Source organism: Myiozetetes cayanensis, unplaced genomic scaffold, assembly GCF_022539395.1.
Source record: "Myiozetetes cayanensis isolate MyiCay16 unplaced genomic scaffold, myiCay2020 scf32, whole genome shotgun sequence".
Classification (NCBI taxonomy): domain Eukaryota; kingdom Metazoa; phylum Chordata; class Aves; order Passeriformes; family Tyrannidae; genus Myiozetetes; species Myiozetetes cayanensis.
Window position 1 is genome coordinate 435,980 of NW_026087544.1, and position 21,827 is coordinate 457,806.

Here is a 21,827-nt window from a genome sequence, read left to right on the forward strand (position 1 = left end):
CTTGTTAGGCAGGTAACTGAAGCAGTGCCAAGGTTTTCAGCAGCGCTTCAAGAGCCCTTGATTACATGACTTGAGCTCTAGCACATGGAATACCTGAAGGATATGTCACTGGGGTGTTCTGGTTCTGATGACTGTGACAGGCAGAGCTCAGAGACTGGCAGTTTGAGGTATGTCAGCTGATTCTCCCATGTGTCATTAAAAACCAATGCCCCTGCTCTGGTACCTGCAGGGCGGTGCTGCCTTGTTTGCCAAAAGAGCAGTTTGTGTAGTGGAACCATTGCTGAAAGGGCAGCAGGATTTAACGACCTGGCTTCCTCTCCACACTCTGCCTCCAGCTGCTGCTGGCTCTGCAGGACACTCACTGCAATTTATCATCTCCTGAGAGATGAGTGTACTGAAATAGAATGACATAATCATAATTTCATTTTATGGGGCTTATCAGTTGCAGCATTCTAGGCACCTTGCAAGCCTAAAGCCATTAAACCTGATAAAAATCACATAAATTATTTAATCTAAACTGTGTTGCTGTGCTGCCAACCTCTGCAGATGAGACTTCGTGCTCAAGTGCCCCACACCCCAGGCTGAGGTCATCCAGGCACCCAGATCTTCTTTCAGAACCCTCCTCTCTCAGCACCTTTCCAGCTGGTACATCAGTCATGCTGAACATCCCCCTGTACTCATGCACATCCTGCTTTCCCTGAGAGGCTGTGAATTCCACAGACAAGGACTTGACAAGAAAACCAGTCCCTGCCATGTTTTTGCTGAAGTATCCACAGGGATTAAATTAGCAGGCAAGCTGTTGCAAAGGATACTCCTTGGGGTAACCTGAGGTCAGAGCAGGCTCTGCCGTGCTCGCCCTGGACCACACAGAGCAGTTCCGAGCTCCGTGGTGGTTCAGACTTTCCACTGCCATTTCTGTCAACCTTGGCCAAGCAGGAGTTATTGTCAAAGTTGTTGTCTTGGTCAGGTCATGTGACTGGGTAAGAAGCAAAAGAAAATTCTGCTAAATTGATTTTTCACAAGTCTCAGAAACACTTCTTCTTTCTGTCTGCCCTGACGCTTGTTATCTTTGGTGGCTGTGCCTGCACTCAGGAACTGTTTTCTATCTCTCTGATTGCCAGGTCACGCTGTCAGTCCAGTGTCTGCAGTCTAAACATGGATCTCCACAGATAAATCATATGTTCACAGCCCTTCCCATCTTTGCACAAGGCTGAGAAAAGGGATGGTGCAAGGAGGGAAATAAAACCATTTAGGAAATAGTGCTGGCACTTCAGTTGTAGCTCAAGCTATGAGTTCCTCCTGAGACTGCGAGCAGGCTTAGAAAGGAGAGAATCCCTGAAAGGAAGCGTTGCCAACACTTTGTATCAGTAACAGGTATTTGATGTGGTGTGACTCAGGAGCTGCATGCAGGAAGGCAGGAATGGAGGACATGCACAAACACCCCCTGGTGCTGCTCTTGTCACTGTCTCTGCAGAAAGGGACGTGTATGTCAGTTATGGGGATTTTTTTTTTTTTTGCAGCAGCAGCAGCAGCAGTTACACTGGGACTTGGAGAATTTTCCTGTGTAACAAAGACCTAGAAATTAGTCAAATAGAAATACCAATTGTTCTGCTGGTCCCTAAATGCACCAGTTAAATATGGTCTGAAAACTCTGTTTATTCTTCCTCAGCATCCACTGCTCCTGTGTCCTGTGTATCTTGGTTTCCTTTGACTGTCTGACAGTTGCACAACTCTTGTAACAAGCATGTTTCATCCCGTCTTACACAAGCAGACAAAGCTTTTCCTGGTGCCCTGTCAGTAATTCCCTCTCGTGTCTAATCCCAGGGACGGAGGCGTGGCCCCCGGGGGTTTGCCTGAAGTATGTTGGGGGCGACCAGTTTGGGCACGTGAACATGGTGATGGTGAGGTCCCTGGAGCCGCAGGAGATGGCCGATGTCAGCGTGCAGATGTGCAGCCCCAGCGCCGCCGGGATGTACCAGGGACAGTGGCGGATGTGCACGGCCACGGGACTCTACTACGGAGGTGAGTGGGCCCTTTCCCAGCGCTCCAGGCTCTCCCTGGCATTCCCACTGCAGACAGCACGGACACCACTGGCCCTGCACTGTGCTCTGATAACAGAGCAGGAGGGCAGAGCTCTGCCAACCCCGGCCTAAATATAGAACATGGAATGCAGAAAACATCAAGGGAGCTGCTTTGTTGTCTTGGTCAGCACAGAACTGTTTTCTAAACACTGGAACGAATTACAGGTTACACAAAACTGGAAAACAAAGGGACTTGCACAGCTCTCCTGGAGACTCTTTCCCAGTTGATCCTTGTCAGGATTCTTTCCCCGCTTGCCAGTGCTGAACACTGGGAACTGCATACAAGCATAAAATCTGTTAGTGGTGAAAGCCTCCTGTGAGAAGTGCATGCCCAGGTTTTAATGCAGTGATTTAGTGTGTCCCCTGCAAGCCATTTCTCTGTTTAAAGAACACATTTTGATGTTTTGCCTCAACCTGGGCCTCCAACATCTGCCTTTGGTGCAGCCTTCCAGCCTTTTTCTGCCAGCTTTGGTTTACACTGAGAACATCTTTGTATCTCTCCTGGCAGTTGGGAGTATCCCAAGTTTCAGAGTTTGGGCGAGAGGTGTTGGCAGCCAGCTGTCTGACCCTGTGTGCTCACAAAGCCGAGGTGTTCGCAGGGTTCCTGAGCACCCTGGACCGCGGGACATGTCCCTGCATAGCCTGAAGTTGCCGCTTTTGGCAGAAGACAAGCTGCAGATTGAACCCCTTTGGCCGCCGAGCTCCGAGTGCGAGGGGCTCTTCCCCTGCAGCCGAGCTCGTGGCTTTGTTGCTGGGGGGGGCCCGAGAGTCGTGCCCGGCGGTGGCAGCGCGGGGACAGCGGGACACGGGGACAGCGGGACACGGGGACAGCGGGACACGGGGCGTGCGGGGCCCCGCGTGGGCGGCAGAGGGCGCTGCGGGGCCGCTCCACTGCACCGGCGCTGTGCGGGGTGTGCTGGGGGCACTGGGGGGTGTGCTGGGGGCACTGGGGGGTGTGCTGGGGGCACTGGGGGGTGTACTGGGGGCACTGGACTGTGCTGGGGGTCCCAGCCCTGGCAGGATGCAAGGGTCCCTAAGCAAATCATGTGTCCCTAAGGTTACAATTCCACTGCCCTTAATTCACTTCTAAAATTCAAACTACTGGGCCCAGCCCTGCTAAACTGGGGGCACTGAACCACTATTGCTGAGGGTTCATAAAAATGTACCTTAAACTATTGGTCTTGTTCTTGCTGGTGTAAAGGATGGAATTCCTGTTTTGCTCCTTCTGCCCCTTCTTCATAAACTCCAATCTAAGTGACAGCCCAAATGTGTCTCTTCTTTCACAGATGTCATCTGGGTGATCCTCAGTGTGGAAGTTGGAGGACTTCTGGGTGTCACACAGCAGCTGTCATCCTTTGAAACAGAGTTCAACACGCAGCCGCATCGCAAGGTAGAAGGAAACTTTAACCCGTTCGCCTCTCCACAGAAGAACAGGCAACCAGATGAAAACAACCTAAAAGACCCTGGGGGTTCCGAGCTAGGCACAATCAGCAAAAACACATGGGGGCCTGCTCCTGACCAAATCGAACAAGATCAGAATGGACTGTCACAAAACTCTGTAAATCTCTCCCCCAGCAGTCACTCGAACAACTTGTCGGTAGTGACGTACAGTAAGGTAGGTGCCCTGGGTGAGCAGGAGAACGGGTAGGGGAGGAACCAGGCAGGTGTGTAATTGCTCTTCCTTCCAAACTGCAAAGCTCTTTCTTTCTGCTTCTGCCAGACCTGCTAAGGAAGGTTCTGAATTTGACTGTCTGACTCTGCCAACTCCTCATGTTATATTAAAATATTTTTGCCTCTGATAGACTCTACCAGATCCACCTTTTTGTTTTCACTTCAAGTCCTTCAAATTTATATAACCTTGTTTGGCTCCTGTAACTGCAAGTGGCTGGAGCCTGCTCCGGTTGCGTGTGCAAATAAGTCAAAATATCTCTCTAGATGTGACCTGAGTTTGACATAATTTTGAACAGAGAACAAATATCCACACCCCCAATCTTCAGATTAAACAGATAACTTCTTTTTAACTGGTATGGGGAGAGCTCATCATTTGATCCCAGAAGCTGCCTGTCAGGAGTCAATCAAAGGACTGCTCCTGTCTATGTCCTTGTCTTGTTTATAATTGTAGGTGACTTTTAAATTATCTTTACTTTAAACCTTTCTCAAAAGCTTGCTTGGTGGATGCTATATGAGTCTGAGTGATATTTTGACTGTTTTTATTTGCTTGTGTGTGAAAAATTAATTGCAGGATTATTTACAATTCAGAATCCACCTGTTAATGCAGCAGTATGTGTAGGTGTGTACTGTCGTATGTCAAACTAGTTTGATTTTTAAAATCCTTTAAAAATGCTTTACTGTACTTTGAGCAGGCTGTGTAGGACAATAACACTTGGTTGCTGAATGACTTAATAAAACCCTACTGTTAGTTCACCTACAGCACTTTAGTTCCTCCCTGGATGACCTGCCTGTCCTCTGCCAGTAGATCATGTTTTAGTGACCTTTGCACCAGGGCTGTGCACTTTTTACGGCTGGGGTGAGCTGTGTGCCAACGTGCCACCCTCTTGTGCTCTGCTCCCCAACCATGGCTGGGCTGGCTCCTGCTGCAGGACTCTGCTCACTGACAGTGAAGGGGATGGCTTGGGAAATGATTCTCCTGTCAGTGGAACACCACCTGAATTAGCAGTGCTGCGTGGTGGGGCGTGGTGCTCCCGAGGGGCCGGGCTGGGGCTGACTGAGGATGTGGGGGTGAGGAACCAGAGCTGTGCTGTGGGAGAGAGTGAAGCATCACCTGGGAGGTGTCACTAGATTGAAGTGAGCTGGTTAACTGGTAACCCAGAGCTCAGGGTCCTTGCTCTGGCAAGACATGGGCAGTCATAATCTAACCCCACACGGAGGGCAGGTGACCTTTCCTCCCCTTTTTGTTGTTGTTTTGGGGTTGTTTTTTGTTTCTTTCTTTTTGTATTTACAGAATATTCTTGCGTGGATTTTGAGGTGGGTTACCCAAGATTAAAGCAGATGTTTTGTTTACTTGTTTCAGAAGGGATAGTTTTATGGTCCTTTTTGATTGGGTGTGTGTGAAAGTTCATTGATTTTCGAGGTTTTTTTGTCTCTGCTGCAATGTTTCTGTTTGTGACATACTAAAACAAGGTAGCTTCTCCTCTGGAGGCCATTCAGGTAGGTCTGAAGATCAGTCCCGTTGCAGCCTTGCCTATCCTGCCCAGGGCAGAGGCTTTTGCCACTGACCCAGTATTCGTATTGATACAGTTCTGGTTCTGTGGAGAACAAGTTTGAGGGAGTTGGACATCCCAGACATTTATGTGATATTTTTGTCCCCTTTGTATCCGGGGAATGGAGGGACTCCCTAGTTGTATTTGACAGGCCATTTGGTGACATGTAGCAAAGGGGATGGGTAAGGTCTAGTGAGGTGTTCAGAAGGGCCTGTGTCCTGTAGTTACAAGTAAAATAAGCCCTTAGATATTTCTTGGATCACTATGGAGGATTCCTCTGCTGAGAGGCTGTTGGGGAACCCAGTCATGCAGTGCACAAGACCATGAAATCTTTGAGATAAGATGAGCAGTTTCTGGCATCTGCAGCTGTAAAACATACTAGAAGTTGCCAGACCTTGTCGGAATTAGTTCTCCCTCTGGTGCACTGAGCAGGTGTGGCTTGTCCTCTAAAATTCCCTGTTGGAGTCGGGATCTTGGCGATGTCGGCGTGCCATCTGCTGCTGGGTTAGACAAGTACAGCAGCATTTCACACCTGGAAACATTCAAAATGCTTTGATACAGCAGCAGAGAGTACAAGGTGTGGGTGCTCTGCTCAGTGCACCAGAAAAGCAAACAAAACCATACACAGAGCTCCATACAAATGGATGAGATGAAACCTGTGGATGGTTGAAACAAACGGTGCCCTTTATTCCTGCTGTGATGAGCACCTTTCTGGGACCCCTGCCTACCTTCCACATGCACTGTGGGGAGGCTGCAGGCCAGGGCCTGTCTGGGCTTTGATTGAAGCATGTTGTGAAACCCATTCCCAGTGGGGTTTTTGCATGTTCTTAGATGTAAAGATGTGCTTAAGTGCAGGATAGGATGCTTCTCTTGGAGTAGGGATGAGCTGCGTTGGATCCCAGATATCTCCATGCACGGGTGTTTTATTCTCTGGCAGTCACTTTCTCTGGATTCTCCACAGAGCTGAGGCTGATACAGCTTCCTCCTATTTACTCCTCCTGTCTCATAGCAACCCTGCACAGTCACTGCTGCTCTCTTGTGACTGGCTTTTCCATTAAAAGCCCAAGATCCAGTCTTACAGTGCCTGGGAATTAGCTTAATTGCTTAACTGAGGGAAGAAACGTACAGGTTTCCATGTCTGCATAGATCAGAAGTGAATAGCCATATCCTGACATTTAGATTGTACTTATCTCTATAAAAAATCCGTAGATCTGTATCTAAATCTGGTGCCCAGATAAATTGAGGAGTCACTGCTCTCTGTGTCATGCAGAAAACTGCACATGGAAGTTGTGATTCTGCAAAGATTTGCCTAGACAGGACACTGGGTGTTGTCCCCACCACAGCAAATGGTGCCTGGCTTCCCTGGTCCTGGCTTGTGCTGCTCTTCAGACCCCAGTGAAATAGAAATATACTGGAGATCAGAGCATTAAAATCTGAACGCCTCTTTTCCTACTGTGTTTATGCTCCCCATCTTCCTCCATTCTGTGTGGAGCTGAGCTCAATCAGTGGTACTTGGCAGCTTTTTGTACATAAGGGGAAACCAACCCTGTGTCCATGGAGTCTTTAACTGGCTTCCCCTCCCTGTGCTTAAACGTTGCTGTGGCTTCTAGAGGCTTCTCCTAAACCAGGACCTCCCATTTGCAGGTTTGCCTGTGTAAACTTTAAGACAGATTTTTTTTTTCACTGGAAACTGGTCTCAAGCTGTCTTTGTGGGTGAGGACAATGCCCCATAAACATTTGCATCCATGGGGGAGAGCAGCTCCTTCCCTCGTGGTGTGTGTGCTCCACGCTGGGCTGGTCACCATGTGGCCACGTTCCTTTGGACACAGTGGGGGAATACTGGACTTGGAGCTGCACCTGCAGCCTGGGCTGCAGTGCCATGAGCTGCTTTGCTTCTCTGGTGAGAGACTGGTGTGTTTGAGTGCTGCCTGTCAGCTCATCCATGATACCCAACTGTCCCCATGCTTCCAGGCTGGGGGAAGTGCCGAACAGTCTGATTTTAGCTGAACTCTGCTCCACTGCAGCCCAGCAGCACATCAGTGAGCTGTGCCTGGAACCCAGGGAGGTACCTGAGCCCTGTCACCTCCTCACCTGTGGGCACCTGCACCAGCCCTGCCTGTGCCTGCTCTGACCAGGTTCTGAGCTTCCTGGTGGTCTCCCTGCCACTGTTTGCACGGCATGCATGGAATAAAACACAAGTGCTGGGTGCTTTGTTCTCTTTTGTGCTGGTTTACGTAAGAGAGGTGGGAGCAGCGGGGCAGGAGTGGCCTGAGGGGACGGGGCTGGGCAGTGTGGGCTGTGCCACTGTCAGTGTATTCTGGGAGACTCTTGTATTGCTGTGCATCCACCTCCTTCCCTGGAAGTGTACCTGCATTGGTGGTGACTCGGTCACAGAGGTGAAATAAAAAAAGCTGTCTGAAAGCCTGTGTGTGATGGTTTATGAAAGATTCACTTACCCCTTACTTTGTTCCCAGCACAGGTGACTCCATTTACAGAGCTCAGTATTCACAAAGGCTTTAACTTCCCAAAACATCTCCCCTCCCTTGTAGATGCACGAGTCAAATGATAATTTATACCAGTAGTTGTTGTGCAGAGTCTTTTCTTGGAAAATCGTGGTCCTGTGTTCTCACACACTGGTCTGTGTGAAGAGCCTGGTGCTCCCACCAGCAAGTGAGCAATTACTTCTGAGGAACATTCTGGAAGCACTGAAAGTGAATTTGCAAAGCTGCAGCTGAGCTTTTCATAAAGACAGTGATCCCACTTGGAGAATAGACGGGAATGCACCAAAAATAGTGGGAATAATCCTTCCATTGAAACAACTTGGAAAAACTGCAATTGTCTGCAGAATTATTTTTGCATGTTTGTGATGTAAAATGCTGCATAGAGGGGATAATTAGTCTTGAAAATGTCATACCAGGGTTTGGTATTTACACTGCAGCAGTAACTGAAGTTCTGTGGTACCAAACCCTTACTCTGTGCGCAGTGAATAAATGTCATGGAGCACTGGCTCTGCAGAGCTCGGGCCTGGCTGAGCAGGGGACCGAGCGTGTAGGGGAGGGGGGCTGCCTGTGCAGGGTCTGTGCTAAACCAGCTCTCACTGGGCTTAAAGACACACAAGTGGTGATTGATTCTGTGTGTTCTCATGTGCATAATGAATCTTGGGTAGGTGAAGTGCCGTGAAGAGTGGCAATCCCCAGAGAAAACGTTTGGGGCTTTTTCCTGGTGAAATTCCTTACGTCAGGAGGAGCTGAGCTGAATTATGTGCTACAGGAACCAGTATCTGAAGATCCAGAGAGTTTTCCTGCAGACAGGGTTCTTAGCCTCTTCACAGGGTCCCTCCGTCCAAACCCACTAAGGAGCTGCTCTGCTGGGCTGGGTGACCAGCACTTGTGTGCACCAACAGGGGGAGCAGGGGCTTGTGGCACCCCCTGATTAAGGCAGGGCAGTTTTGCCTGTAACATCCCGTGTGGGGTAACACGGGGTGGGTAACAGGGTGAGGTGCACCCTGGGTGTTCCTGGCAGAGGGGCAGGTGGTGGTTAAACCCCTCCCGAGTGCTCGCCAGGCAGTGCCTCAAACAAAGCCTTGTGTACAGGTAGTTCAGAGATAAAGTAAATTCTGGCAAATGTGTCCGTACAGGAAATCAGCAGCAAATCCTGTGTTCCTTCTGCAGAGCAATAAGTACAATGCCTTAATCCCTGTGAGGTGAGACTGCTTGGGATCCTGCTCCTGCATTGCTTTCCTTCTGTGTCCTTTCCTTGTGCAATTGTTCATACTATCTTAATGTTTCTCTCCTTCTCCCCTTCCCCCTATTTCAGTGACTATTTTTCAGAAATGTTGGATAGCTCAGTCTGGATTTTGGTGGGAGTGTCTCCTTCCTGAGGTGAACTGTCATGCTGGAATCTGCTGGCTGTTCTCTTTTGAAAAGCTTTACAAACTGGGACTGCAGCATATTCCTGGGGTAGAAGCGTGTTTGTTTTTCCATCACTTGCATGTATTTCTGTCTGCAAACAGCAATTTCCACACTCCCAGTCTTTCATGCTTCCCACACAGTTCAGGAGATGTCCTGGTTAATTGTCTGCTCATCCTCCTCTTTGTTGAATTCTGAGAGCTGCTTCATTTTACCACTCACTTGTATTTACCACCTGATATATCCCAAAGAATGAACTTTTTCTCTCCAGCTGTAGTAAGATGACAGACTGCTCATGGCACTTCCTTCCTAGTGCAGCTCTGCAGCAGAGCTCTCCAGCCTGGGGTTTGCTGGTGACATTGATTTTTTGGTGTCATCCGTGTTCAGACTCGTGGCTCCAAAGCCCTGGCTCCTGCAGGGAGGGGGTTATGGAACTGTAGGAGAATGTACAGAGAAAGGAGTTTCCCTTGGAATTTGCCCTGTTAAAGGCAAAGTGGTGAAAACTGCTCAGAGCTTCACGTGCAGCCTGAGCAGGGACAGCTTTGGCTCTTTGGGCTCTTGGCTGCCCTCCTGTGTGCTGTGGAGAGCTGGACTGTGTTTAGAGGCATTTGCATAATGGTTTCCTGACTCTGATGATGAGATATAACGAGCTTTTCTCCCTCATCTGCCTCCTGACCACAGTGTGTGTCAGGTCTTACAGGAGGGTTTTGGGGGGGAGTTACCTTCATCACTGACAAACTTCATCTTCCTGTGAGCTGAGGGATATCTCGTGCTGCCTGTGGTTCTTTCTTCTGCTTCCTGATGAAACACTGCATAGCTGATCCAAACAATAGAAGTTACAAAAGGAGTTCATGTTAATTTGAGACCTGTGACTAGATCTGACATTTAGGTGACTCACTTCAGGATGTAAAGGAGGGAAATAGATTCTGTAGGAAGCATTTTGGGTTTTTGGTAAATGTTGTGGTTGATTTCACTGAAGGCAAATGTGTATTGTTACCTTGAGAGAGCACAAATGGCAGTTGTGGGATTGTGGATTTCCAAATCTTCATTTTTTTTCTGAAATAGCCTCTTACCCAGTTCCAGCCCTGTGACTGCTGTGGTCTCTGGGACAGACTGGGGAGGCTGCAAGGGCTGGGTCTGCAGTTGTTGTAGCATCTGTGGGGGATTTTGGTGTAGAAAACACAAGTTATTTTTGTGGCCTTGGCCTAAAAACCATCTGAGAGAGGTAAGTGATGGCATTTGCCCTCTCTGAGGAAACCATCCCTGGAAGGAGCAGGAGTTCAGGAGTGTCTGTGAGGCTGGACAGGCACAGTGGGGGAGATGGGCTGCTTTGGGGGGAAGCCCTGGGCTGGGCTGGGCAGCATTTGGAGGTGAGCACAGAGCCTTCTGTTCCTTGCCTGTTGAAATTGATTGTGTCTCCAACTTTCTTTCAGGGTTTCCACGGTCCTTATCCCTTCGGACAGTCTTAAAACACAAAAACACAAAACGGGTATCGACAAGAGGAGAATTTAAGAAAAAACTGACTTTTGGGGGAAGGGAGGGGGTTCATGTGGCAGACAGACACAGCGTGGACCCCCCTTCTCTGCCTCCGTGTTCTGGATAAAGAAGAAAAAACAAAAGCCCAGTAACTTAAGACTAGATGTTTCCAGAGGAAAATCCAAAACCTGAGTATGCATGTGTGACTGCTGGATTTCAGAGTGGTGTAAATGCTATGAGGAAGAAGAGACACCAACACTATGGGTTTTTAGAAATCATCCTCACACATAATTAGGTAGCTTAAAAAGAAGTTTAAAAATGAAAATTTAAAAGCCATCTTTAAAAAAGAATATTTTGCCTACAGAGCGGTTGTAGTTTGAGCAAATGTTTAATTTCTGTTTGTTTCTTGTTGATATTTTTTTCCTAAGGGACAGCGTGCATTTTCCCAGAATGTCCTGGTTTGCTGGCCTGGCGCCCCTGGGGCCTGTGCTCCTACCAGGCCTTTTTAATGCCAGGTTTGGGCTGCACCCAGCACTGCATTTTTAATGGCATCTGCTGGTTTTAGTTACCGACTTTTTAATCTTTTAATTCTTCTTTTCCTTTTGGTTTGGGTGTTGCTGTTAAGTTGTCCTGTGTGTTGTTGGGAACTACGCTGAGGCCAGGTCTTGGTACCAGAGTTGGAGAGGGAGACTCTGGGACTTCTGGGATGACATGGAGGGCTTGTCTCCCTTCCCCTTGTACATGACGTACACAAATACACACCCATGTTAATAGGAATCCAATTTATTCAAGTTCCCCAGCTGTCCTGTGTGGTTAGCAGTTTAAAATCCCTTTTTGTTCACTCTCGATGTGCAGTAGCTGTGCTCAGAGCCACCACGCAAGCGCCGTGTGCCAAGGGGAGTCTCTGTAGCTGTAATTCACCTGCTGGTAGTTGCAAAGCTTTGCAGATGTCCTGTCCTTACCATTTGGGGTGTCCTCTCTCTCTTGCAGAGCATAAGTTTGCATTTGTTTCTCCTGTGCTGAGGTGTGAGCTTAGAGGCTGATCCAAATGTTCTGGAGCTCAGAGCAGGAGTTGGCAACACCAGCTGCGTCCTTCTGTTGCCTCATCTTCATCTGCCTTTGTTGACTGGGCTCTCCAGGGCTTGCGTTAAGGGAGGGATCATAAAAGATTTGGGTAGCTCTGCTGTTCCTCCAGTGTTTTCCTCCAGTTCTGGATTGGGAAGTGTGGTGTGAGGGGAGGGAGCTCAGCCTCGAGCTGTGGTGGGTTTATTGTGAAGTGCTGTCCCACAAACCCTGCTGTCCTGCCCCAATAATCCAGGCTGGAACAGCCATCTGCCAAAGATAGAGGAATATGCAAAGCTCCCACTACCTTCTTCCAGATCTTTCCACTGAAAGTGTTTCCCAGTGCTGGAGTTGCAGGTTCAGCTCTGCCCTCACTACTCTTGGCTGTTTGTGTTTTAGAGGTTGGTTTTGAATGGGGGAATCCATCATTGCAGCTGCCAAGTACTATTACCTGAATGCATATGGATGGACCTCATGGGGACAGTGGGAGTTCCTTGTGTCCAACAGAGGAAGAATTGGGTGATAGATGTTTATGTTTCACAGGTTCAGTTGTTAAAGATAACAGTTACCTGAAATCTCCCTTCAAAAATCTGTTTACTGGGAGAAACAAGTACAATATAAAAAATTACCTGCTTAGGAGTGGCACTTCAGGGTTTGGGCTGCCTGACACTTGCTCTTGCAGTCTGGTGGGCACTTGGCTCTGCCCTGGCAGCTGCTGGAGCTGGGGGAGTGTTGGGATCAGAGTGAACCTGCAGAAGGTGCTGCCCTGCTCTGTGTGCTTGGTTTTTGTCCTGTAACAACATTTTGCCTTGGATTAGATACCCCCTTGAGCGGTGAGCTGGGGAATGATCTGCAGCCTCATCTCCTGCAGCACTGCTGCTCCCCTTCTGAGGGCACTGAACCCCTGAAGACTGTGGTTGGCTCAAGTGACGAGGTGATTCCCTATCTTCATTGGCTCCTTGTGTCAGCTGCATAGTAGAAGGGAGGGGAAATCGAGATCTGAGTCTGTGAGTTAGAGCTGGTGCTGTGACCTTGGCTGGTGTCAGTGGGAGACCCTGGGATACCCCTGCCCTGGCTTTCTGCTCCCAGGCACGTGTGCTCCTCCCATGGCTGCCACACTCGTGTTCCTGTGCTCCTCCTCAGGCTGAATTGCCCTTGTCTTGAAGAAGCCAAACCTGCATGCGCCCCCTGCATTCTGCACAGGCTGTTTCTCTGCCTCTTGCGTGTTTGCAGTCCCTGCTGTCCTGGGGGCAAGGATCACGTTCTCCAGGGTGTGAGGAAAGGCAGGGCCAGAGCCACCTTGCTCTGAGATCTGCAGCTCTTGCTGCTCCCGTCCCACTCTGCCCCTTTGCTGAGGGATCCACGGAGCACTGGCCCGCTGGGGTCGGGGCTGTGGCCCTGGCTGTGGCAGTGGAAGGATGTTTCAGTCAGGGGTGGTTCTAGCTCTGAGTTTTTCCTAGAGTAAAAACTGTTTCACTGAGGCCAAAGGTGGTTTTATCTCCTGGTTCCTTGGAGCCTCGTGGTGCAGCCAGACCTCAGATTGCTCATACTTTCAGGTGTCCAGTTTTTAAGTGGGGATTTGAGATGAATGGCAAAGCTCTGCCCAGGTGACCTTGGCACACTGAGGTTGTATAGGTTCCCGTAGGGAAAAGGATAATACAGAACATCTCTGATGGCCTCTGAGGGGGTCCCTGTGGCAAGTGAGAGCCACTTGGGCCCTATCACTAACACAGCTCAAGCAGTGGCACCTCTCAGCCTTGGCAAACTGGAGCAGGATGTCCCTGGGACTGGCCCCGAACTGGCAGTGCCGCAGGGGGGTGAGGGAGCAGGAATCTGCTGCCCGCACCTTGGGAGCGTGGGATTCAGGCCCTGCCGGGGTTTGGGAGTGGGGCAGAGCAGTGGTGTGGGTGGGAAATGCACGCTGTCCCACGTCTGGGTTTCTGTTGTGTTTCATTTTTTCCGTGTGTGAGTGCGTGGGTGGTTCCCAGCCTGTCTGTGCTCGCCGGGGCAGTGCATGTGCAGCACGGGATGGTGTGTTGCCTCTCTGAGTCTGGGAGAAGTCCTGATAGCACATTGGGGTGAAAATAAAGGAAGCTTTTTCCTTAATGTATAAATGAATATTTGTATGATTAAATTAACACAGAAAAAAATACTCTGTAGCTGTTGAGAGTTTTATTGAAGCTGCAAAACTTCTGAGTCTGTCACCTTGTAGTTAAACTTACCCAGTTTGCTCCATCCCCAGACACTGAGCATCCTTAAACCCAGCTCCAACCCTGATTTACCCCAAATCACTGTGAAACCAAACCAAATTCGGTGCATATTGAGGTTATCAGACCACCTATCCAGCCCCCAGGTGGGGGCGAGGGTGGGAAGAGGCTGTGGGGGTGGTTGTGAGGGGGATAGAGTTGGGAGGGGCTCCTACAGCCTCTGGATCCCTCTGGGGCTGCACCAGGTGCCAGCACAGCCTGTTCACCAACCTGGCCATGGATTCCCTTGTGACAAGGTCAGGTCACTTCTCCATGGCAGTTCCTGAGGAGGAGTGGGATGGTCTCGGTGATCTCCACACAAAGTGATGCCTCAGCTGCGTCCCCACATGCTCCTTGTGTGGCTGATCTGCATCCCAGCCCTTCCCTGAGCCCTTCCCTTGGAGCCTGCTGCAGGATCGTGTGATGCTTCACACTTCAGATAGCCCAGACTAGAGGCATCAGACCTGCTGTCTCCTGAATTGCTCAGGAAGGCCGGAGAGGAAGTCTGAAGGAAGTTTAGTCTGCTTTTGTATTCTCACAATCCCTAAGGGAGCAGCTGGTGCTCCTGTATATAGGATGGGGACATACGAAGGTCTGGCTTTGCTGGGCATCCTGCGTGGTCATTTTGGGTAGATCTGAGTTCCCAGGTAAAGCTTTGCTGCTCAGGGCACCCTGCCCAAGAATTGCCTGGATAAACTGGGCCATGGAGCAGCTCAGCTGAGGCCGTTCCTTTGCTTACCGGGGAGTTTGTTACTAATCTCTGCGAGAAACCTCAATCTGTGTGTTCTGGGTTTGCTTTTACCATTTGAATAAATGCCTGGAGCTTTCATGTGGCATTAAGCTTGACTGAAAGCCTGACTGGGAACAGACATCCTGCTACCTATGCCTGTGGGTGTTTGTTTTGTGCCCTGAGCAGAACGCGCCCCTCGAGCTCTGGGTGCTCGTGGGCGTCCCGAGGTCGCTCTGTTTGGGTAGAGGAGGATTGCCCGCCCCTGCTGCTGCCCAGCTTTGCATTTACTCTTGTTTGCTTGAAAGAATCTGTTTGTTTTTAGGGTTGCAACCTGTCAGAGGTTGCCAGTGCAGGAAAATCCCATCACACCTTCAATGGTATCTCCTGAGCGGGCAAATACCCGGCGGGATTGCCATGGTCATCCCACAGCGCTGTCCTGGGCAGGAGGCCAAGTCACACGGCCGCTGCAGGCACCTGGAGCTGCTCGGGTGCTTCTGCTGCTGCTTTGTTTTTAGGGGAACGAGATCGTTGTTCACTGGAAGTTACAGGTCTGGTTTTCTGTAGGTTTTTTGGCCCCTGAAGAGATGTGGCGGTCAGCAGGAGGCTGTTCCCTGCTCTGTGGGATGGATGAGGGTGTGCTGAATGCCCAGGACCACTCAGCCTGTGCCTCTCTGGCTGGAGGGAAGGGCAGGATCTGCTCCAGAACATCCACAGCACTGTTGAATGTCCTCGCATCTGCAGGTGTGGGCCTGAAGGCTCCAGTGGGCACTACTGATCTGGGATCAGCAACTGGAACAGCAGCAGAAAGGAAAAGGACAGGGTTTTGTGATTTTTACTCATTTTTCTCTCTTCTACCTGTGGCAGCAGCCCATGGTGTGCAGTGTGATGCCAAGGGAAGATCAGTGCTCTCCTTCCCTCTGCTCCTGCTTCTCTGCAGATCCCTGGGGATGCACAAGGGAATGTTAACAGGCCAAGGGGGAAATGAGGCCAAGCCAGTGGGGAGTTGCTGCCAGGGGTCCGTGGGGAGGGAGCAGGGTCAAGGGGAACGTGAGCTTTCTGTGGAAGCTCTCTATAAGCTGCCCTTCAGCCGCTGCACCTGTGCTGGAAAATACCCAGTTACACAGGAATTATTTAAGGAAATCTAATCTCGAACGTTTCCTACCCCACTGATAAAACAGCCGAGTAGTAAAAGCTCTCAGGGAGCCTCGGAGGAGGCAGATGGCACGCACGGGCACGGGCCAGCCCTGTTTGCCCCGTGGAACGTGTGGGCTCGGCCCTGCGCAGCAGCTGGAGCTGGGCTGGCTCCAGACCTGCCTCGTGCGTTGTATTCCCATGTTTTTGGTTAATCCTTCCCTGCCGAAGTGGCGCCTTCACAGTAATGTAAAGTGGGAGAAAAACAATTTGTTCTTCACGTCTGTACACATGGAGTGAGCAGGGCAGTGTCCCGGGAGGCTGCACCGGGAGCGGGGACACCACGAGAACCGCAGCCCCATGTGCTGCCAGGGGCTGGTGCTGGGAACAGGGTGATGCTGGGCCAGGCTGGAGGGGCTGCCCTGGGTGCTTGGGTTGCCAGTGGAGGGTGTTGGAACAGGGTGTACTGGGGATGAGCCCGGCCTGGGGCAGGTGCCAGCAGAGGGAGCTGAGGTTGTTCGGGGCTGCGGGACAGTGGCTTTCCAGGCTCCTGGACCTGCTGGTGACTGCAGCCAGGCAGGCGAGAGCCGTGTCCCAGTGCACTCCCGGAGCAGCTGCTGCCCTGGCTGGGCTGGGCAGTGGGGTGGCACTTGTCACCTGGCCTGTCACCACCCTGTGAGGCTGGGGCGGTGCTGCTGAGCTGGAGCTGCTGGGCAGGGACACCGTGGGCAGGACCCCCTGGCTGGGAATGAGGGTCTGTGCAGCAGGAGGTCTGTGTTGTGTCCCAGTTTGGAGGGTGATGTCTGCTGTGGAGAAAAGGGGGTCTGGGTGCTCTGCTCCCACCACCAGCCCCAGGGCGATGCACAGCTCTGCAGGAGGGAGGGAGAGACCCTCAAATCTCAGGGCTGGGGTTAAGTCAGGCCCTTTCCTAGGAAAGCATCCCTCAGGATGGGGGTTTCAGCCTGCCCTGGGGCCAAGTCCCTTGTGCTGCTGGTGTGGAGCAGCCCGGCTCAGCAGGGTCTGTGCAGCACTGGCTTTCCAGGGGGAAACACAGCAAGAACTCGCATTCCTTGTTATCTAATCTGCTGCCTTTTCCCTCCTCCTTGTTTACTGTGGCTGGGTTTCCTCAATTAATTGACAGCTGCAGGCTGGGCCATGACGTCAACATGCAGCAGTGAAGCCCTAGACCCAGGGTAGCACTGGAGCCCCTCACACCCCTGTGAGCCCAGCGGGGCAGTGAACCCTCTGGTAGGTGGCAGTGAAGGTGCCTGAGGACTGGCACTGCTGTGTTGGGCAGCAGAGAGGCCCCAGGAGGCCACAGGAACATCCGAGCTGTGCTCAAGGGACACTTGAACCCATCCTGCCCTGCCTTGGCCCCGGTATCCCTGTGCTGCACTCACTGGGGTTGTTGGTGGCCAGAGCAGAGCTTGGCTGGATTCTGCAGGGGGTTGGGCAGTCATGATCACTGCGGCCACTGCCTTTCCAGCCTCCAGGCAAGTGCCCCTCGCTTCACCCACCCCAGGAGAAGGGGCCTGGGCAGCCCTGGGCTCATCCTCGCTCCCCATCGCAGGACTCAAAGCTCTCCCTGGTGGGTGGTGAAGGTGTAACGTCATCTCCTTCCTGAGCCCCCTGCCTGCTATCCCAATCCTCCCAGGCTCAGCAGGACGTGGCAGCAGCCCCAAAGCACCTGTGCCTGATGCCATGGTCTGCAGTGGGATGGGCACAGGAGGACAAGCTCCTAAACTACAGCTCTGGAGCATCCTGGTTTGTCCATCTCAGCAAGGAGGCAGTGAGGGGGGCTCGGCGGTGTGCAGGTGCCTCCCCCAGCAGAGGACCCTCCTGGGGAGGAGCTCAGCTGCTCTGCCTTGCCTGCGGGGACCAGGCTGGGAGGAAGCAGGTGACGGTGCCTGAGAAGCAGGTTTGTCAGAATTTTAAAGGGATCTAAATCAATAGCGATAAGGAAACAATTATTTAAAGAGCAAACAAATGGAAACTGCTAAATGTACCTTTTTTTATCCCTTTTTTTTTTTTTCTTGTGGGTGAAGGGTGCAGGGCTTGCAGGGCTGGTGCTGGAGTGGAGTGCAGCGCCTGCCCCAGGGTGGGCAGTGAGGGGCAGCACTGCTTGCTCAGCCCAGCCCCAGCCAGCCTGGAAACGAGCCTCACGGGACAAAGTGTTGTTTCATCCCGCCAGGAAAAAGGTTTTATGGGTCATCTGGAAATGCTAATCCTCAGGTGAGCCTGTTCGTGACGTTCGTGAGCCCGGTGACAGTGTCACAGCTCGTGTGGGGCAGTGTCAGCGGGGACAGGGACAGTCCCAGGGTGGCTGCAGGGACATTGCCATGTGCTGCCTGCTCCTGCTGGCTGCAGTTCCAAGGGAAAGGAGCTGCTGAGGCCAGGCAATCCCTGCAGAGCAAGGACGTGTTTGCTGCACCTCCTACATGGGAGCCTGAGGTTGTGCTCGGGTTTGTGGCAGGGCCAGGCTGCAGCTGGAGCCCATCCCCGCTCCATGGGGAGCCATCCCCCCACCCTTCCTGGTACTGGGGTGCTGGTAGAGGATTCCTGTTCCCCCAACCAGGCTTGTGGCTGTCACCACCAGGGCTTTGTCTCAAAGGGCAGCTCATTCCCATCCTTCCCCCCCATGGCGTTTTCATCGGCTTTTGGTTGAGGATTAGGCACGTGTTGACAGAACAAACATTTTGCTGCCCTCAAAATCCACGGCTGAGGAGAGAAGCGATGTCCTTGCTCTGCCAGTGCCTGAGCCAGCTCCAGGATGGGGAGAGCTGGGATGGGAAGAGCTGGGCTTGGGGCTGGGACAGCCCTTCAAGGGGAATGCGAGACCATTTCGGGTCACGTCCCACAGCAGGGCCAGAGCTCTGGCTCTCTGCTCCCTTGCAGAGATTGATGACTTTGTGCTTTAATAACCTGCCCTGCAAAACCAGGGATGCCACAAGGAATGCTGCCTGTCTCCAGTGGGGCTTTGGCAGGTGCTGGGGCCCAGGCTGTGAGGAGATCTGTGTCCCCCCTGCCTGGCTCCCGGTGTCTGTCACAGCTCCCTCCTCCCCAGACCAGGCTCCAGGAACGGTGGCTCCTCACTGTGTCTGGGTGACTGAGGAGACCAAGGGTGCCCATGAGCTGCCCCCAGGGTCATACATTGTCAGGGAAAAGTAAATTCCTCCAAGCTCTGAGGCCAGCCCAGAGCCTGTGCAGTGGGGGAAGGCAGAACATATGGGATGTCATTTGGGGTCCTGCCCCCCTCCCACACTATTTTTTCCCTGTGTGAGCCCCCAGGACAAGGTGCCTGAGCTGGGCGATGCTCACAGGAGTGACACGTTTCCTTCGGAGCCGGGTGAGTCACGGCTGAGTCACGGCTGGCTCTGCTGAGCAGCTCCATGTCCCCGGCCCCAGGGGACCCACAGCTCCACGGAATGCTGCAGGATGTGAAGCTGCCTCATCCCTTGTGGGGTCCCTGCCCTCTGTGCAGGGGGGCACAGGGGAGCCCTCCCCTCTCTGCTCCCCTGGGGCTGTGAATCTGGCTCAGCAGGTCAGGAGCACTGGGAGGGGAGTGACTCTGATCACCCTGCAGCCCTTCGCCTTCCAACCCCACCAGCTCTTACGCTGAGCTGAGACCGGGCTGAGTGTGGGTTTTGTGGTTGCTTTTAGGGTCTTCCCTCTGGGGCAGAACCTTCTGCAGGCTCTCCTGGGCTGGACAGCACAGGAACCAGGGGTAAACCATTGCCAAGAGCCTGCCCTGCTCCTGGGGCACCGCGTGCTGCCCCAGTGTTCTGTGTCCTCGGGGGTGCTGGAGCTGCCTGTGCCACCCGCTCCCCCCTGGGCTGCCTCCCTGCCCGGCGGCTCCCACGCTCCCCGGGCTGGCGCTCCGTGGGGCCGTTATGCCCGAGGATTGTTTTGCATGTGGGGAGAACCAGCAGCAGCAGAAGAATGAATTTGCATTTCCCAATGGCACCCAGTGTGGGAACCGAAGCCGCGGAGGGTTTCGCTGCCGCTCGGCCCCGCGCGGGGCTGTGTGAAAAGACAACATCCCGTCTGCTGGCACCGGGCCCGGCCCGTCTCACCTGGCTGCCCGTGTGTGCCTGGGAACGGCCCCGTCCCGCAGCACAGCCAGGCCGTGCTGGCCCTGCTGCCCCGCTCCTGGTGTGCCTGTGGGATGGGGGGTGATGGGGAGGAAACGGGAGTGCTGTGCCTGTGGGACTTATTTTGTGGGATTCTCTCATACTGGGTATGATCTGGGGTTCGTGTGCTGGTGCAGCAGCTGCATGAAGAACCCAGTGCAGGATCCTTCCCTACACAAGGGGTTTCCCTCCTCTGCACCCCAAATCTCTGGTGACAGTGCCAGTGTGGGGGGAGCTGTGACCTTTCCTCACCCTGCAGCGAGTGGGACGCACCCAGCCCGCTCTGAGCCCTCTCTTCCTGGCACTGCCATGCGACCCACAGCCATTTCCAGGCTTTTAATCCCAAGAGACAAAAGCAAAGAGTTTAACGCAACTGGAGGAAGAAAAGAGCAGGGCTTTGGGCAGGGAACAGCAAACACGGTGGTGGATCTGCTGCTCCTGCGACCTCCCCTGCGTCACCTGGGGTTTGCACTGGCAGCTGGGAACTCGACCCATGGGGTGCCGGGGGCAGTGGGGTGGCCAGGGTGGAGAGCTGGTGGTCCAGGGGCTGGGCTGAGGGCCGTGCTGCCATCATCCTGGCATCTTCGCCCACCTCCAGCTTGTCCTTCCTCAGCTGCCATCCCAGGTACAGCCAGGCTGCAGAAGGGACTGTGACACCCCAGGGCCAAACACCTCCTGTCACCACAGGGTGTGAAGGAGCCTTTGCATGGGGCCAGGTGAGCAACTCTGTGCCCGTGCCACCAGTGTGGAGCAGACATCCACCCTTGCACCCCCGCACGGAGTTGGCTTCTACAACGCCCCCTCTTCGCACCCTCAAGGGCTGCCCTGGAGCGCAGGTGACACCACAGTCCCACCTGCAGCAGCCCAGGAGCACCAGGAGGTGGGGATGGGATGTCAGAGCAGTGCCAGGACCCCAGCAGGGCTGCAGTGCAGCAGTGGGGACGCAGTGCCAGAGCAGGGAGCCCGTTCCCTCTGTCAGGGTGGGCCGTGGGTGGGGGCCGCGGCAATAACGCGGCTGTTTGCCCCGGGCACACACAGGGCCCTGTAAATGGGGTTTATGGCAGCAGCTGGGAGATGGGGGAGCCGGCGGGGTAATAAAGAGGAGTGGCCCTGCTCGCCCTGGGGCTGCCCGGGAAGTGGGAATGTCTGACCGGGTGAGGAGGGGTCTGAGGGGATGCAGGTGGTCCTGTCTCTGGAGCAATCCCAGCAGTTTGGGAGCTCTGTACACACTCCCTGGTGGATCTGCACGGGGTCATTGCACAAGAAAAAGTCCCTCTGTGCACACCTGTGGGTTTCTGCACTTGCACTCCCTGCCCTTGGGGTAACTTTGGGCTCTGCTGCAGAGCACTTGTCACCTCCCAGGTCCCTTGCAAGGGGTGGGGGTCAGGGGGTGCATTAAAGGTACTTCAACCATTTCAACCATTTCCAGTCTCCTTGGGCTGCACAAAAGCCTGAGCATGCCCATCCTGCAGCCTGAGAGCAAGGATTCACCCTGATTGCCCAGAGGCACAGACATGGGGTGCAAGATGAGGCCTCAGAGGGACCCTGGCTCTACACAGGGACAACCACTGTCCCCAAATGCTGTGTGGGAACTGGAGCAGAGGAAGTCCCACCACTGCAAGGGACCAGGAAGCACAACTGCATGTGGGGACAGGTCGGGCTCCGTGGTCTCTGCGGTTTGTGCAGTGACATCAAGGGCCTTCAATAGTTTTATTATATGTGACATGGCTGCTTATCTATTATTCTTGTGATGGAGCCAGAGATTAGTTGTGAGCAGGTGGGCAGAGATTCTTCCAGGCTGATTCATGGGTATTTTCTCCATCTCTCCTCTCTGGCCGCGTT

General features: G+C 52.9%; 1 protein-coding gene across 2 annotated transcripts in view; it reads left to right on the forward strand.

Annotated features, from left to right (window-relative positions):
• The window catches only part of ILRUN (inflammation and lipid regulator with UBA-like and NBR1-like domains), a 34,961-nt gene that overhangs the window by 12,884 nt on the left and 250 nt on the right, over positions 1–21,827 (forward strand). Inside the window, exons 3-5 of one of the 2 annotated variants that reach the window (XM_050327193.1) lie at positions 1,825–2,022; positions 3,368–3,696; positions 10,644–13,936. In XM_050327193.1, the coding sequence (XP_050183150.1) occupies positions 1,825–2,022; positions 3,368–3,696; positions 10,644–10,679 (563 nt within the window). In that variant the 3' untranslated portion in view covers positions 10,680–13,936. Of the gene's footprint in view, positions 1–1,824; positions 2,023–3,367; positions 3,697–10,643; positions 13,937–21,827 lie in introns of those variants that run through there. The other variant, XM_050327194.1, reaches the window with a different exon arrangement.